The 19032-nt window shown below is 45.9% G+C and overlaps 1 protein-coding gene across 1 annotated transcript in view; it reads left to right on the forward strand.

Moving 5' to 3' along the window:
* Positions 1–19032, forward strand: part of LOC135198173 (phosphoribosylformylglycinamidine synthase-like) — a 210516-nt gene that overhangs the window by 105601 nt on the left and 85883 nt on the right. Inside the window, 1 exon segment of the mRNA XM_064225692.1 lies at positions 13146–13277. Within this exon segment, the coding sequence (XP_064081762.1) occupies positions 13146–13277 (132 nt within the window).

Consider the following 19032-nt stretch of genomic DNA (forward strand, 5'->3'; position numbering starts at 1 on the left):
CTCTGAGGATCCTCATTTTTAGCCAAGAATTTGATCTGGAGATACTAGAACTTCTCTGGATGGAAGAAAATCAATATGATTTTGTTCTAGCTAGCACAAGTTCTCAGAATCGATGAAATTATGAATCTGTCAATGTGGAACCAAACTGGAGAAGCTCCTTGAAGCAGATTTGGTCGTGGTAATAACCCTAGCTGGTAGGCTTTTTCTAAACAGGGTCCTAAGGAACGTAACAGCCAGGTTCATATTCATCGTCATAACTATTGGGTCTTTTTAGGAAAAAGGCTAGCTTGTTACTGTAGAATCGTACTGCTTAGAAAAGGGAGTTGTAGGAACTAGGGGAGAGATTAGTCAGGACTGTCAACTCTCGTGACAATTGCTGAAACGTTTCCGCATGGTTGCGGACCTCCCCGTAGACTTCCGTTGTCTGATTCTAAGAACAAGTGTTAATAGGATCCATATTGGCATCTTCTTGTGCCGTGAAATTCATGAATTCCATAAAGTTAGGACCCTCCGAATCCGTGAGGAATCGTCCGCCGTGTTATACTAATCGTGCCAGTCTGGGTTGGGGGTCCATCTGAGGCGGAGTCCCAATTCCCCTAGTTACAGGTCACAATTGCTCTTGAGTCCGTTGGGGTTAACAGCCCAATCCGTCCTTAGAAGGATGGGAGTTAGCCTAGAACTTGCCTTAGTAGGTTTATTGGAGGGAAAAATTAAATCCTCTGCCAGATTTTCCAACCTATCTGGTATCCGTGGCCTGGGCCATGGGGTCCAGATTGAGGGCACATGAAATATTGTAATTTGTGGTTGGATTCTGTGCAATAATTCTACTAGGAGATCTGGATTCTGTTGGCTGATCCATCTAAATGACCTGTTGTCTAAGGACTATTCCTACTGTAGCGGAGTTGTCCTTGACAGTGTGTCTGCCACTAGGTTCTTTCTCCTGCCAAGTGAGTTGCTGACAGATGCCACTGTTTCTTGTTGTCAATGAAAATATTGTTATCATGACCCGATATGTGGCTTGGCTGAAAGCTGCTCTCTAAGGAGAGTTTCTAAGAATAGAATACTGTCATGGCTTCCAAACACTGTTATGAAGCTAGCAGGGCGTTAGGAACCAAGTGTCCTGAGCGTTTCCATATTGGCGGGTAGTCTCCCAAAACGCTTAGTGAAGCATCCATATGGACCACTAAACTTGGCGGAGGGAACCATACCGGTGATGATTTTGTCAGATTCTTGACTTCTGTCCATGGACGGAGTCTCTGTAAATTGTGCAGGATGTGGGAACTCTGTTTCGCAATTCCCTGTCGCTCTACTCTGCCAAACCCGGAATATAGTCTTCCGTTGGCCTTTAGTAGAGTCCCTGTTACTGACGCGAATTGGAGTGAACCTAGAACTCTTTCTGGTTCCTCTGGGATGCTTGTCTGCCTTGAGGAACTGTCTCGCAGCCTTGCTATTTCCTTTCTTTTTCCCCCGGTGGGATCGAAAGTTGTGTGATTTGAGGTCCCATTGTTTACTAAACACTGAAACCGTGGTGTCGGAGTGTGTAGGGATTCCTTGTGATTTGGAATCCTAAGAATTCCAGAAATGATCACTTATGGTTGCCTTGAGACATTCCTTGACGTTTATAGTTCAGATGAGCCAGTCGTCTGGGAGATTACTAGGCTCATCCCTCGGGTTCTCAGATATTGCGCTACTGTTTCCGCTATCTTGTAAATATTCTGGGTGCTCTGATAAGCCCAAATAGCCTTATTTGAAGGCGTAAGCCTGTTGCCTAGTCTGAAGCCTAGAAAAAGGCGAAATCCTAAGAAAAGGCGGAAGTGACTTGCTACCGGAAGGGGATAGTAAGTAAGTATAAGATTATAGGTATTGTGACGGCTCCACGGGGAGGTAAGGTCCGTACCTGCGAAAACAGTTAGCATATGGAACTTGTCGTATTGAATATATGAGTTTCAATGAGACAAGTCTAATATTACCCTTTGTTCGATTGAATCTTCAAGGAATCGCTGGAGAAGCGTCCCCAAAATTCTAAATATTTGCACCTGTAATTACTTTCTTCTACAGAAAGTCTTAGGTGTCCTTTATCTTATCCAGCATTTGGATGTTGATGAATTTTGGTTGATGGAGGAGGGCCTTTCTCCCTACTCCACACCAACCTCTTGATACTATGCTGTTCGACCAAGTGCTGATTCCTAGCGGTTCTTGAATAACCACCGCTTTCCTCCTACCTGAGGAGTCTCACTGGTTCGTCGAAAGTCGGTTGCACCGGCTTCCTGTGAAGTCTGTTCCTTGCCGGAAGTTCTTCGCCAGCTCTACGGAAAGTTGCTCTGGCTCGGCTACCTCTTGTGAACCTGTTGTATCCGTGACATACACCTGGTTCTTATCGGAGGCCGTATGGCCGGGGAAGAGGTAAAGAAGCCGAGCTTGGGTGCTGCTGAGAGGGCTGTTTCTACAGCAGCACAGACTGTTGTGGCTGACCATTTGAGGTGGATGGTTGACCTAGCTGGCCCACTGGAACAGCTTGTATCAATGTTTGAGGTTACGTCGTCTAGGAAGACTAGAACCCCTTTGCTCCTTTCATGCCCGTGGGCTGTGTTCCCGAGGATTCATATCTCCTCTTGGGGATCAAGCCCCAGCGAACTCGCAAGCTCTGGTTGACCTTAGCTGCTTCGCCCGGGATTCTGTTCATTACGGTCTCAGGGAACAAGTTTGCTCCCCAGACCTAAGCTTTGATGAGTCTATTAGGTTCATGGTGAATAGACGCATCGGCCAAGATGTGCTTTCTGCAGTTCTTCCTGGCTATTGCAAGGTCATATACATCGCACCGTAAGGTGTGAAGCAATGACTTTTGCGGATCTTGAACCGTGGTTCGTCCGTATAGACCGAGGTTGTCATTTCCGCTATAGTGGCGGAATTGATAGACTTAGTCAAGCGACTTCTGGCTTCATACTTCGCCTTTACCAGTGCTTCTGGGAGTCTGGGTAAAAGGTCACTGAAGAGCGTCGTATCACAATTTTAGGGCATAGTGAATCCTTGAGGAAGCGCACACAGTCCTCGTTTGTACTGACTGTGTTAGCCTCGGGTTGGGGATCTGTTGGGGGCGGAGTCCCAATTCCCCTAGTAACGGGTACCAATTGCTCTTGGGCCAGTTGGGAGCTACAAGCGCAATCCGTCCTTTGAAGGATCTGAGTTTGTCCAGGACTTTCATTAGTAGATTTATCGGAGGAAATAGGTAAATCCTCTGCCAATGTTCCAATCTATGGACATGACGTCTGTGGCCTGGGCCATGGGGTCCAGATTGGGAGCAACATAGCACTGTAATTTGTGGTTGGATTCTGTGGCAAATAAGTCTACTTGGAGACCAGGGCTTTGCTGACTGATCCATTTGAATGACACGTCGTCTAAGTACCATTCCGACTCTAGTGGAGTTGTCCTTGACAGTGCATCTGCCACTACGTTCCTTACACCTGACAGGTGAGTTGTTGACAGATGCCACTGGTTCTTTGCTGCCAACAAAAAGATTGCTATCATGACATGATTTATGTGGCTTGATTTGGAACCACCTCTGTTTATGCAGTGGACTATTACTGCACTATCTAATACTAACCTGATATGGATCCTCCTCGCCGGAGAGAGTTCCCTTAGGGTTAGAAATAGTGCCATGGCTTTTAAAACATTGACATGAAGCTGGCGGAGTGTTAGTGGCCAAGTGCCTTGAACCTTTTCGTATTGGGAGTATCCCCCCCAACGGCTTAGTGAGGCGTCCGTGTGGACCACTAAACTTGGGAGGGAACTGTAATGGTATTGATTTTGCCAGGTTCTTGACTTCTGTCCATGGACAGAGTGTCTTCCGTGGTATCTAAGGGATGCAGGAAATTTTGTCTCGCAATTTCCTGTTCGCTCTGGCCCGCCAAACCCGGTTTATGTCCTTCAGTTTGGCTTTTAGTATAACATTTGTTACTGAGGCGAATTGGAGTGAACCTAAGATTCTTTCTTGGTTCCCCCTGGGATGTTTGTCTGCCTTTGAGGAAGTGCCTCGTAGCCTTTGCTATTTCCCTTCGTTTCACCGGCGGGATCAAAAGTTGTGTGATTTGAGATCCCATTGTATTCCCAGCCACTGAAACCGTGGTGCCAGAGTGAGTCGGGATTTCTAGCGGTTTATCTGGGATCCTAGGGATTCCAGAAATCTCATCACTTTGTGGGTTGCTCTGAGACATTCTCTGTCATTTGAGGCCCAGATGAGCCAGTCGTCTAGGTAGGCTATTAGCATTATCTCTTGAGCTCTCAGTTCTTGTACTACTGTTTCTGCTATCTTTGTAAATATTCTGGGCGCTATGTTGAGCCCGAACGGCATTACATCGAAGGCGTAAGCCTGTTTGCCTAACCTGAAGCCTAGGAAGGGCCGGAAGTGTCTTGCTACTGGAACATGATGGTAAGCATCTGTAAGATCTATAGAGGTGGTGACGGCATATGGAACTTGTCGCATTGAATGTATGAGTCTAATATTATTCTTGGTTGTTTGAGTCTTCTTGGAATGCTGAACAAGAGTCCTTGAAACTTTTAAGTATTTGCTCTTTGTAATTACCTTCTTTTTTGAAGAAGGTCTTGAGTGTACTTTATTAGGTCCGCTGTAGGATGTTGATTAAAACTGGTTGATGGAGGAGGCCCTTTCTCCCAACTCCATCCCAGTCCTTTTGCTATCATCTTGTGCGCCCGAGTGCTGAATTTCCAGCGGTTCTTGAATAAGTCCAGCCTTACTCCTACCTGAGGAGTCTCACTGGTTCGCTGAGGGTCGGTTACCCCGGCTTCCTCTGAAGCCTCTTCCTCTGCCGGATGCTCTTCTGCCAGCTCTGCAGAAAGTTCCTCTGGCTCGACTACCTCTTGCAAACCTATTGCACCTGTTAAATACCTCCTGGTTCTCGTAGGAGGCATTAAAGGCCGGGGAAGAGGTAAAAGTGACCGAGCTTTGGGCTGCTGAGAGGGTTGGCTCTGCAGCAGCACGAACTGTTGTTGAGGCTGAGCCTTTGAGGTGGATGGTTGGTTCAGCTGGCCTACTGGAACAGCCTGGACCATTGTTTGAGGTTGGGTAGTCTAGAAGGACTGAAATTTCCTTGCTCTCTTCTTACCCCTGGGCTGTGCTCCAGAGGATTCAAATCTCCTCTTGGGGATCAGGCCCCAGCGAACTCGCAAGCTCTGGTTGACACTAGCTGCTTCACCCAGAACTTCGTTCACTACGGTCTCAGGGAACAGGTTCGCACCCCAGATCGAAGCTTGTTGAGCCTATTTGGTTCATGGCGACTGGAAGCATCGGCCAAGACGTGCTTCCTGCAGTTCGTCCTGGCTACTGCAAAGTCATACACATCACACTGTAAGGTGTGAAGCAATGACTTCGTCAGGATCTTGAACAATGATTTGTCCGTGTAGACCAGGGTCGTCATTTCCGCTATAGTGGCGGAATTGATAGACCTACACAAGCGACATCTGGCTACATACTCCACCTTTACCAGTGCCTCTGGGAGTCTGGGTAAGCGCTCGCCTAAGAGCGTCGTAGCACAATCTTGGCTCAATTTGCCTACCGAGAATGTTGCTGGGGCATCTACCCAGCACTCCATACCTCCCGGGAAGAGCACGGATGGTAAATCCGTCTCTCTGATCTGAGGCATGGGTTTGTCCTCTGCTGCTGCCTGAAGTGTAAGCTCTACCACCTTAGAGGTACACGGAATGGGAGTGTCATCAGGCACTACAAACATCGTGAAGGGACTTTTGTGGCGTGTCAGCTTCGTGTTAGTGCACTCCCAATCAGATAGGGTTTGAACCCAGGCTGATTTAGCTTGGTCTCTGGGGAAGATGACCGTTTCTTTAGGTACTTAGTCTTCCCTGATCAATGCCTCCTTTGTCAGGCGCGCATAACCTGAAAAGGGAAATTGGAGACCCGGCGGAAAGAACTCAAAAATCTACTGGCCGAGTTCCACACTCCTCGATTGTCAGCATCTGAGAAGGGGGCATGTGCTGCTAACCTCCAAGGGTTATTGTTCTTGAAGGGTGGCAATTTAGAAGCGTCCGGTACTGCCCGGGGTTCCTTTGGTTCTCCGGACTGAAGGACTTCCTGCATCAAGGTCTCTTGGTTCTTCAGTCTTTCTGTGAAAGACTGAATAGACTGACCTGACGTCCCCAGGCTCGAGACCAGCTGAGCTGAGATCTCTTGGAACTTGGATTGAACCAAGTTCCCTATCTCTTGCATCAGCAATCTGTAAAAGGCTGTTGAGTCAAATCCAGGCTCCTGGGATCTGGGTTTAGACGCTTTTGCCCTCGATCCCTGCCTAGTTGTGGCAGCTTTTGTCGTGTCCGTCATCAGTTGGGGGCTGATGACGGACCAGAACAGCTTTCCCTAAGGGGCTTCGGTTTGGAAGGCTTAGGGAGGGACTTGGTAATAGACCTATGGGCGTCTATTTTAGCCTTTACTTTAGGGATTACCGACCCCGACTTGTCCCTAGAAGTCGTAGGTCTCTGAAATGAAGAAGAAGAGGAATGAGAAGGGCTAAAGGACAGAACTTTAGCCCGTGTAGCAACAGTCAATTGTCATTGGCTCGCGGTCTGTGTTTCCTTGCGGATCTTGGCGATGATCGGGGCCGCCAAGTCCACCGCTACCGCTGCTGACATCTTCGCATAGGGGTAGATGAGGGAGCACATTTCCTCAGCCAGCATGTAGGGCTGTTGGCCTTGATGTTGCGGCCAAATCCTCCCACCCAGATCTTGAGGGTGGAGAGGGCCGAGTCCTTGACGGCTTGGGGGTTTGTCTGGGTAGTGAGGTCTAACACCAAATTGTAGCAGCCTTCGCACCCATCTGGGTGCGAGACCAACAAGTCGTCCACTTGGACCGCACAACCTGCATGAGTGCGGCACACTTCATGCCCGCACGGCTGCTGCAGGATTGCAGAACATGCTGTCTCCTGACAGCGTACTAACTGTAAGTTAAAATGATACATGAGTATCATTATATGGACCCGCCGGAGATGTATCCGGCGGAGCATGCACTAAGTTATAATTGATACAAGAGTATCGTAATATATAGACCCACCGGAGATGTATCCAGCGGGGCATGCACTAAGTTATAATTGATACAAGAATATCGCAATATATAGACCCACCGGAGATGACTGGCGGAACATGCCTTCCTACATTATAGTCGCCGTAATAAATTCCAGCGGCATTTATATAAAAGGCATTCATATTCATTCTCTCCCGCCAGCTTTCCGGCCCCGTTATGCATTCTCCTCATAGTCTTTTATATAAAATTTAGGCTTGGTACCAACAGAACAGGGAAAGGTTAAACCTGGCCTGAATCCGTCGGCACTGGAGAGGCTTTCTTAGTAAACTAGGATCGCCTCTCTTAGCTCATGTCTGCCTCCACTGGAGTGGGGCACAGGGGTACAATGGTAAAACGGGGGAGAAGCTAGTGAAGGGAAATCAAAGTACTTTTGGTCCTAGGATACCCGCTGGGGTAGAAATGCCCGGCGTAGTAAATGAACCTAAAGCATATAACATAACTTAAAACTTAAATAAATTACTGTGCCTATGCACTGTATTCTACGCTCGTTCCAGGCCCAGTTCCCATTCAATACTATCTCTCTCTATCCCCGGGTCCGGCTAAGGGATCGAAACAGGGAAAATAGGTAAAACCTAGGCCTGAATCTGATCATATGAGGGATCGTGCTTGTTATATGCTTAACCGAACTCTAGCCGGATCCCAGACCCGCCGGGGCGGAAGGATAGATGCTGGATAGGGGACTGGGGATAGGAACGGCGAGATGAGGTAGTACGCGGTGTTTACCGTCCTGACGAGCTGGGTGGTCTACCAGGGCTCGTCTGGGTGGGCACCCCTGAACCACCCCCACTACGAAAGGTGAGGAGTACCACTCCTCCGACTGTACCCCCTACCCTCCTCCCGCGAGGAGGCTACCTGGGGTAGCGACTGGCGAGCTGTGACACCCCACCAAGGTGGGATGGGGGGAGGGAGGTCGTCTAGAGGGGTGGCTCACTCGCGATCAGTTGGTCACTCCAACTGGCCAGGTGGGACACCTCCCGGTAAGATGTGGATCCAACTGATCACAGGGACAGCTGGTCTATAGGCCGACTGTCCACTGAGTACAATACAACAATACGATATACCATATGATAATAAACGCAATATAATAGCCCTGGCGTGAGAGGGGATAAAGGAGAATGAGGAGAAGGAGGGGATAGGTGCGTATACTGTTCTAATGAGCGGTTAGCCTAACCTTTGCATAATCGGAACGATCTGGTCAGGTCGGCCAGGGAGGCTTTGAGCAGCTAGTCTAACCTTCCAAAAACGTAAATTCATTCACGATCTGGACCGTTAGGCCAGGGTGGCTCAAGGGACAGAAACGAAGGCCCATGAGGGCCATACAGCCCTCCTTCAATGAATATTCGGCCTGGTCAGGTGAAGGAGGTATCCTCCTCATAGAAGACCAAGGGAAAAGGGATAAGGCTAAGTTCCCCATCCAATGAATCGGAGGGGAGCAGCCTATACGGGTAGGATAAAGGAATTCCAGCCTAGCCTACTTCCCAAACCAATGAGGTCTGGGTGAGTAGGCTAGTATAACCCTCACGCCAAGGATACATATCATAAAACGTCAGAATATCTATAATAAACTCGTAAATTCTTGAGCAAATGCTAAAATCAATATCAACGTGACTACAATTAGTATGGATGACTAATTGAAAGTCGTCAAGAATAAAAGTTACCGGTAGCGATGCATGTAATGGCTGACTCGGGAGCGGCGCATGCGGGGCTCACGTATATAAACAAATGCCTAAACATACTTATGATTAAAATTGCTACCCTTACAATAACAAATTGATAATTGCAGTACTCAACTTAGATACAGAAGATTTCTGATGCTCAGACATCTTAATTAAGTCCAAAATAAGAGACTTCCAAAAAACTTGTGTCTACACACTAGTGCTATTAAAAGGAATGACGATTGAGGCGCTAGTTGTAGCAGTAGCGGGCAGTAGATGGCTTTGGTACGGCTCCTCTTTAGAAGGGGGAAATTGACAAAGGAAGAGACTAAATGGCAGGGGACCTCTGGTAGTGGTTTCACTCGCCCCAGTTTTATACCGACACCCACCCTATACAGGGGTGAGCGAACCAGGTTTATCCTGGTATAATCCATGTAGCTTTTTCTCTTGTATATTTAGCAATATTTATACCTTAGAAATGAGTGCTATAGGAACATTTCACTGGGCGACACAGGTTAGGCCCAGAAATATACTTTATTAAAAGCAGCGTTACACTTGTAGAGATTCTTCTCTATTTTCCGAATAGCGGCTTTTTCCATGCTACTTAGACAGGCTAGTAGAGCGCCTATGGAGGTCATGATCAAATACAGAGTCAAAATTGGTGAATATATTTGAATTTTACTGATAAACTATGATACCATAGTTATCAAAGTCATTAACGATATATATATATTCTCTCTCTCTCTCTCTCTCTCTCTCTCTCTCTCTCTCTCTCTCTCTCTCTCTCTCTCAAGCAAGCAAGCTTTTGTCTGGAGCTGCCAGACATCCTCGGGCTGGGAAGCTGATGGTGGATGATCTTGGAGCGGTGTCCGTCCTCGTTTATATTTGGAGTTGACAGCAGGGGGTCTGCCCCATGCTGATCTACTATTGGCTGGTGGCGGTAGGTCTTCGTTTTCATTGGTGGCTTGAACCGGGTCTCAAGCCACTTTCCATGCGTTGATGGTTGCGATGCTGTAAGTCCTGCAGCCGCCTTGACCTCCTTAGTGGAGCGGTTACGTTGATGGGCGTTTCGCTACGCTGCGGGACGTCACGGCTAACTTGATTATGGTTAGCTGCAGGAGTATCTCGTTCAGGGGCGTTGTCTTCCGTGGATTTGTCGTGCTCGGTGGTGTCATTGTTGGTGGCAGGTCTTCTCATACTCGTAGGGAGGAGAAATTCTTCCTGCGTCGTATTTAGTGTAGGTTTTACTTGCTGGATGAGAAGCGCCTCCAGCAGGCGTAACCGACAGGCATCAGGGACCTTCCCGATGATCTTCGTGTTTTGGATGATCACATCCCGGGAGATGGCCTCTTGATATTTGGTGCGGGCGTGATTCTTGATAGCCCCCTCTTGGGCGTGGCATGAGAGTCTCTTCGACAGGCGCATGGTAGTCATACCAACGTAGGCGACGCTGCAACCACGGACTGGGCATGTATACTGGTACACCACATGCGTCTGCTTCAGGGGGTCTCGTTACCTGTGGAGAGGGGTTATTTTTCATAATAAGGTCGCGCGTCCTCAGATTCTGGTAGTAAATAATCAGGTTGATATTTTCAGAAATAATTTTCTTAACCGAGTCCTCTTCTTCACCATAATGTGAACTCATGAAGGCTTTGTAATACAGCTTGATATTATCCTGGGGGCGAGGTTACAGGCTCTCACTACCGTACCATTTCTCCAGGGCTGTACGGACTTCTCTGCTTATTAATTTATTTGAATATACCCATTATTAATGAGTACTTGGGAGGCGTGGTCGAGTTCCTGATGAGTGTCCTGCCAGGTCGAGCAGTGGGAGAGGGCTCTCCTGACAAAGGCCCTGACGGTCGTGCTTTTGAATCTGGCGGGGCACTCGCTGTCACCATTGAGGCAAAGTCCTAGGTTGGTTTTCTTTGTGTGGACGGAAGTACGGAGGCCGTCCTCCGTCTTACTCACAAGGACGTCGAGGAAGGGGAGCCAATCATCGGTGCTGTATTCAACCGTGTAATTCAGCACGCTGCACTGCTGAAATGCCTGACGGAGGGCTTGTACCTCATTCTCGGCATCGACTTGAACAAAGATGTCGTCAGCAGGCATTAGAGGTTGTGAGAGCCTGTGGTATAAATACGGTGGGCGCACTCATGTTATATAGAGTCAAATATAGCTTGATTTCATGTATTTTTTCAAGAGGTTTACACCTGGTTACAATGTGGCAATTACGGTCTAAAGAAAGTAAGGCATCTTAGTCAGGAGTAGATTCATAGTAAGGTTGATATATTCTTTGTTGAAGTAAATTCAGGGTAACAAGCTTATGGGCAATGGCTCTCACCTACTGCTTCAGGTCCTTTTCTTGGAGGTGGCTAAGGCATTCCATGATGTTCTCCCGATATTGCAGTGAGTGGTAAGTGGGTCTCTGTTCATTAGATTTATCTTCACCATGGTCCTCTCCTTCAGAAACTCCATTGGGACCTGCTTTATGGCTGTCTTCTGCAATATCATCCTTGGCATTAGGATGTACATATATGTACATGCTATTAAAATGTACTGATCACCGTTCTTTCTCACTTCCGCCCATTGTTCTTTTAATTTCACTATCTCATTAGCATGTATGCTGCATTCTTCTATCTTGGTGGTTAGCTGGCATTGTAGAAAGGATCTCTTGAGCTCCTGGTGCCACTTTCCTTGTGGGCCAAAGGGTTGTGCAGGTATAGATTAGCATGTGTAGGTAAAAGAACATCTTTTAAGCATCTAATAGTATTGAAAGTGATAGCTGCATCAGCTGCATTCAATTTAGTATATTAGTTTTTTCTATCCTTTTGATAAAAGAATATCACAGACTTAGTAATGAGATAGTGAAATTATAAGAACAATGACCTGAAATAAGTGGGAATGGTAAGCAGCATATTTTACTTGATCCTAATGGCGAGGATAATATTGCTGAAGATAACCCTGAAGCAGATCCCCCTTGTGTCATTGAAGGAGAAGACCCAAATGAAGATGAATGTAATGAACAAAGACCTGCCCACACCTCTCCACTCCCATCACCAGAGACCACTGTTTTTAGGGTACATGTATCGGAATGCGAAGACCCATAAACACAGAAACCCCTTATGGTTTAGCTAAGTGCCTCAATCAGATCCTCACACCTTGTGTACCAGACCACCACAGCCTGTGTTCATTAGTGGAATACCTAGAAAAGATCTAAGGCTCTCGTGGAGTTGGAGCTATTGCTTCTTTGGATGTCGAATCCTTATTTACAAATGTTCCTGTAGGTGAAACCATCATTCTAATCATGAATCGTGTCAACAGGGACCACTCCATACCCCAGTTTTGTATCCTTGAATTGTCCTTATGGGCCCTCTTGAAATACAATACATAATACCTCGAACTTATGCGAGGTTAGGTTCCAGAACCCCTCATGCAAAAGTCTTTGTTTAATTTTTTATGTAATTTATAAGTTTTCAAGGTTTTATGTGTAAATTTTATAAGTTTTCAAGGTTTTATGTGTAAATTACCATAAATAACATTAATAAAAATAATAATCCTTGCTCTCTCTCTCTATCTCTCTTATACTGAGATGAGAGAATTTTTATGGTACATGTATGACGTATGTAGATTAATATTTTCAAATAATAATAATAATAATAATAATAATAATAATAATAATAAAATTGTAATTACAAAATTTGTATGTGATAGTATTTTACAGAAATAACCTTTCCATTTCACTTTTAAGTAAAACAACTCTTCTTTTCTCTCTCTCTCTCATACTGGTTTATGACGAAATCTTGCCAGCCAATTAATGGCATGCATTTCCTCCTCTGCCAATTGGCAATCAGCATACATTTGACCACCTCCTGATTATCTTGTGTATAACGAGCAGGACTCACCACGTTACACCTGTCTTTTGATGTGATCATGCTCGGTGAAGCCTGAGTTAAATGTGGCCGGGATCAACACTGACGAAGACTTTCTCATGTGGAAGGATATTGCCACAGAGGATGAACTTCAGAATTCAGTAACCATCATCATTATGTACTCTGTAACTGATACAATGTACCAGTCCAAAATAAAACTACCCAAGTTTGCAATTGCTTTCCTCTTCAAAAATGGCAAATCATTAGCAAGTTACTAGCAGAATGCAGTAACCCTGAAAAACCAGTTATATCAGAATGACAGATAAAGGTCTGTATAAATGCTACATGCTTAAGAGGGTGTGTTATCTACATACCAGATTATGTTGCAGAACTGTTCTGTTAATGATCATGTAAATGTGGTAGGAATTGTTAGCTATATTCAGCTAAAGATTTCTCTAATGAGTAAGTTAATATGTTAACCATAACCTTATGAAGTTCAATTTTTGTATTCCACAGAAATTCCACTGGACCAAGTCTCGTGCAAACATAGCACCACTGAAACTTCGAGGGAATCTTAGTGTCATGGAGGCATTAGAATTAGTTTTACAGCTTCCAGGTGTAGCCAGCAAGCGTTACTTGACAAATAAGGTAACATTAGTATTAAATCTTGTGCAAGTAATTACAGGTGCTTTTAATTATAGATTTCTTACGAACATGACATGTAGTACTTTTAAAACTGCAACATATTGTTAAGAATAAGGGAATTATGTACAAAGACCTGCATGTGGTGGTAATTATTATGCCAGGATGCAAACTCAAGTCAGTCGGTTGCCCTATTTATTGTGACTGGTGAGATAACTGTGATTTAGTGATTCAGTATTTGTATAAATCACAACACATTTCTTTATAACAACTGATCACTAGATTCTGCTCTTTGGTGAAATAATTGAAATTCAATGATTCAGTACTTCTAGAATGGTGCAGGACCTTTAATTTCCTAACTATTTGAAACTTCAATCAGATTAGCACTAGAAACATATTCTATCCTCAGTGTCTTTTAGCTTTTTAAAATTCTCTCCAGGCATTCCATTTGCTCTTCTTTTGTTGTGTAATCTTGAGTTTTTCTCCTTATACTAGCATTATCCCATGTAAAGCAAATCTTACTGTAGCAAAAATCAGTTGTAGTTAGGTATTCTCATTGTTGGTGCTATTTTCAGCAATGATAAGATAAACATATACACTTAAGAACTTGTCCTCAATAAAGTTTGTCCTTAAAGTTTCAAGCTGAGAAAACTTAACGACTGAGGGGAGGCCATGCCAAACTGCAAGGGTATCTCTTATGACTGAAAGTAGTAGTTTCATCTTTGGTTAATTACAAATCAATCAGCCCTTTGACTACCATAGATATGACAAATTTTCTAAGACCTGAGGTCTTAACAATAGGATCATTTCTAGCGCCTAGCTGGATCTGGTTAAATTGCACATGAAACCAAGGAATCTTGTGCGTATATCGGATGGAGTGGTCAAGGACCATGCACCCATGCCACCACGTCAGTCTTTCCCAATTCAGGATGTCTTAGCAGACAGAGAGGTGGCTAGAGGTGGGCAGTATTTGTGTAATTGTCACAGCATCCGTTCACATCGTAATGTAAACACTTTCACTAAATGAACTTTGGCTAGCAGCATATTACAATAAATTTATGAATACGTAATATTGATTTATATAGCAAATTATGCATATTGCTATCATAAAATATGGATATGTATCAGAATTTCATGTTTACACAACATAAAAATAATAAAAACAAGCAAAATAAGCTAATGATGGAGGAGAACAAAGAGGGCATTATGGTGGAGCAAAATGCGTCGTCTGCTAGGAGAGTGAGATATCTCTGCCCACTGGCTGTAGGAGTGGAGTCTGGCTGAAGCTCGGAGCACTTCGGGAATATGCAACCAGGCCTCCCTGCTTGTTCACATAGGTGACCACCGTGGTGTTGTCCAACATGAGAACAACAGAATGAACCTCTACTATTAATAAACATTACCTAATATAATTTATCTAGCCCTAAATCCCCAAAAACCGCACCAAAATTTACCACATTGGCAACCCTGTTACCTCCTATTCTGTCCGCCAGTTGGCAACACTGTCGTTGACAGATACAAAAATCTTCCCTCAAATCAGTTGTTAACAAGCGCCCGTGTTGTTTACATCACGGCCGCTCTTTATAAATTTCCTTAAACATTTTTGTGCCTTTAAAGCTTTCATTATTTGTTAAATGAGACTTGATGTGAATTACCACTCACGCATTACATCACGAAATAGTGAATTAGCTTTGATTTCTGTTGTGGTTCTTATCTTAAATTACGAACTTTTGCGCGACCCGGAACTACTGACCTGTCCAATTCTACAATGGATTACCAAGAAATTACGATGCTTCCTTCTGCCAGCAACATCAGGAACTGCCCGGTCTGTGGGACAAGGATGAGTAGCAGGGAGTATGAACCCCATGACATTTGTAGCTCTTGTCGTGGACAGGTTTGTAACTTGACTTCTCGTTGTGACGTATGTAAGCCTTGGTCTGACGAGGATATGACTGCTTATATGAAACGCCAAACAATCTTGCAGCGTAAAAGATCGGTTAAGGAGAAAAAGAAATCGATTGCTAGAACTGTATCTAACGAATTCTTTGACTTGGGCGCTCATGGTTCTGGCTCTTCGGTTTCGCTATCGTACGACTCCGATTCCGAATTAATTGATGCTTTGCCCTCTGTACAACCGGTAATTAGTGAAGTTATTTCTGATGTAGATTCAAAGATTTTGGCAATGGAAACTACCTGGAAACAGAATTTTAAGAAATTACAGCTTAGTCTAGATAGAGATATTTCAGCTAAGTTTAACAATCTGTCAGAGAATTTTCAAGAAGCCTTTACTAGAATGTCTAACACACTTTTAGATTCATTTTCAGCTCCTCGTCAGGTACCTGTCGACAGCACCATGGGTAACGGTGCGACAGATACCCCGGCTTGTGAACCCCGTCGTGGCGAAGGCCTAGGGGGGATCCGGTCCGGGCAGGTGCCTAATGAATCTTTACCCAACGTGTCCCCGGTTAGTCCCGTAACAGTGCCAAAGGGCGCTTATTTAGGAGAAGGGGGGAGGGATATTAGTGTCAGGCCTAAGATAGCTAGTCATCAGGATTTTACTTCAGGGGAAGTTTCTAAGTTAGGATCTGACGATGATGATGATGATGACGCGGATTCGTGTGATATTGATGTTTCCTCGAATGGATGTCATGATGTAGAATTCAAGAAACTTTTTGATTTAATTTTGAGTTTTCTTCCTCAGGCGAGGCCTAAAGAGCAGAAGCAGCCTCCGCTTGTTTGTATTACAGAAGGTTGATTTTTCTTGACGGGTCCGTTCCCGGTCACGGGAATTTTTACATTTTCCCTTTGCCCAGAGGTTCGCGAGAGTGAGGGCTGACGTTGCCGCTAAACTTTCGAAGGTGATCGGGGAAGGGAAGAGGAAGCTCTCTTCTCTTCTACGACACCAGAGAGGAGTTTACCAGGTGGCGGATGATTCTTCATTCTCTCGACCCCCCAAGCCAAATCCTGATTTTGTCCGACTTTCAAGTCAACCCTTGCCTTCTAAGGCTTCGGTCTCTGTCTCAATTGAAGATTTTATTGCTATGGAGTCTGTTATGAGCTCCTTACAAGAAGCTCAATCCTTCAATATGTGGGTCCTCGGAGGGCTTTTAATGTATATCAAGGACTCCGGGTTTGTTCCTCCTGATGCTCCTCTTTTTGAGAAATTCTGCTCATCCATTTCAATCGCTTCTGTACATCAGAACAAGCTTGCTGCTTCAATGCAGGCCTTTCTTGTTTCTCCAAGGCGTAACCTGTATTTGTCGCAGTTACCCTCCTCTGTATCGGAGATTCAGAGAACCCGTCTGTTGTCCTCTTCTCCTTTTGGCAATTTCCTTTTCGATATTTCTGTGCTTTCTGAGGTTTTGAAGGAACATCAAGGTGATGCCTCTTCCAAAGCTCACTGGGCCTTATCAAGAGCTTTTTCCTCTGGTCTTCCTCCCGTTCCTTCAAGGAGTAAGCGTAAGTTTAGGACCAGATCTGTACCTTCTGCTCCAGCCCAACAACCTCCTTCTGGCTCTTTTTTCCAGAGTACATCTCAGGTTGCTGGTGCCTCTACTTCATCCTCTGGTGCTCACCCTTTGAAACGCGGGAGAGGTTCTTGGCGTGGCTCTAAGGGCAGAGAAAGAGCTCAACCTCCAGGAGGACCTTCTTCTTCTTCTTCTTCTTCCTTGTCTCTGCGTAAGAATTTTCGGAAGTAGGAGTCATCACCTCGCCTGGAGACCGCAGTAGGAGCTTGTCTCTCCCGCCATTGGTCAGCTTGGCAGGGGAGAGCGGTGGATGCTTGGGTGGTGGAGGTCCTGAAGGAAGGTTACGAGATCCCTTTTGTTTCCAGACCTCCACTTTCCAATCGTCCTCTCGAGTTCAGCAGTTATTACCCTCACTCAATCAGGGGTCAAGCCTTGGAGAAGGAGCTTTCGGCCCTCTTGGAGAAGGATGCCATAGAGCGAGCTCCTCCTTCTCCCGGGTTTTACTCTCGGATGTTTGTAGTTCGAAAGGCCTCGGGTGCCTGGCGCCCCATCATAGATCTTTCGGTTTTGAACAAGTTCATTCTAAAGTCCAAGTTCAGGATGGAGACGGTCCAGACTGTTCTTTCATCCGTCAGAAGGGGGGACTGGATGATTTCCATCGATCTGCAGGATGCTTATCTGCAAATCCCCATCCATCCAAGAAGCAGACCTTACCTTCGGTTTTTCACGGACTCGGGAGTTTTCCAGTTCAAGACCCTTTGTTTCGGCCTCACCACTGCTCCACAGGTCTTTTCTCGGGTGATGGCTCCTGTTTCAGCTATTCTGCATCAGTTAAATGTAAGGATGCTTCGGTATCTGGACGATTGGCTAGTCCAGGCCGAATCTCTAGAGAAATGTCTCCGGTCGAGGGAGATAGTTCTGTTTCTTTGTGTCGAGTTGGGCATTCGTGTCAACTTCGACAAGTCCAATCTAATCCCTTGCCAGATCATGACTTATCTGGGGATTGTTTTGAATTCCCAGATTTTGAGGGCTTCTCCCGCTCAGAAACGGATAGACAAGCTTCTGAGGTCTCTCCTGGGCCATTTGTCATCCCTCATCCAACTGGTTCCCGGAGGTCGTCTCAGAATGAGGTCCCTTCAGTCGACACTTCGCCAGTCATGGGATTTCGTGTCCGAGGACACGATAGTCGCCTCTTCTCCACAATGTCGGAAGGATCTCCGTTGGTGGATGCAAGTTCACCGCCTCAAGTCAGGGACATCTCTTCTTTCGGTTCCTCCGGACCTAATGTTTTGGTCAGACGCCTCGGATCAAGGTTGGGGCGCACACCTGGGCTCCGAAGCCGCTTCGGGCCTTTGGTTAGAGGAGGAGAGGATCATGTCAATAAATTGGAGGGAACTGAGGGCAGTGTACCTAGGCCTTCTTTCATTTCAGGAACAACTGTTGGAGTCGGTTGTCGCGATCTTTGTCGACAACACCACAGCAGTCTCGTACTTGAGAAACCAAGGCGGCACACAGTCGGATCTTCTCACTCAAGAAGCCCGATCAATCCTGTGTTGGGCAGAAGACAGGGGGATTACGTTGGTCCCTCAGTTTATCCTGGGCCATCACAACGTCTTAGCAGACGCCTTGTCGAGACCGAACGAAGTTCAAGGGTCGGAGTGGACACTTTGCCAGGAAGTCTTCGACAGCCTCAGGAAGAAATGGCCTGTCACAGTCGATCTGTTTGCCACCCCACTGAATTTTCGGTGCCAGATATTCTTCGCCCTTACCAGACTCCTCAGTAAGTGCCGGGACAGACTCTCTTTTGCAGGACTGGGAGGGACTTCAAGCCTATGCTTTTCCTCCGTTCTCTCTGGTGAGGTCAGTCCTCAACAAAGTGAGGGCAACCAAGCGTCTGGATCTCACCTTGATCGCCCCCTTCTGGCCACAGAAGGAGGGGTTTCCCGACCTTCTGGAAGCACTGGTGGAACCCCCCATTCGCCTGCCAGAGAGACCAGATCTTCTCAAACAACCCCATTTTCATCGGTTCCATCAGAGGCTCCACATGCTTCATCTTCATGCCTGGAGACTGTCAGGAGGTTCTCCAAGCACGAAGGGTTCTCCTCCAGAGTGGCGCGACAGTTGGCTCTTTCCAGACGGCAATCAACCAGAGTAAATTATCAGGCTAAATGGTCAGTTTACAGACGTTGGTGTAAGTCTCAAGGACATTCAATTTCTAGACCTTCCTTACCGAAAGTAGCGGACTTTTTAAGGCAAGGCTTCCTGAGATCTCTTCATCTTATGTCATTAGAGAT

This window comes from Macrobrachium nipponense, chromosome 21, assembly GCF_015104395.2.
Source record: "Macrobrachium nipponense isolate FS-2020 chromosome 21, ASM1510439v2, whole genome shotgun sequence".
Lineage (NCBI taxonomy): Eukaryota > Metazoa > Arthropoda > Malacostraca > Decapoda > Palaemonidae > Macrobrachium > Macrobrachium nipponense.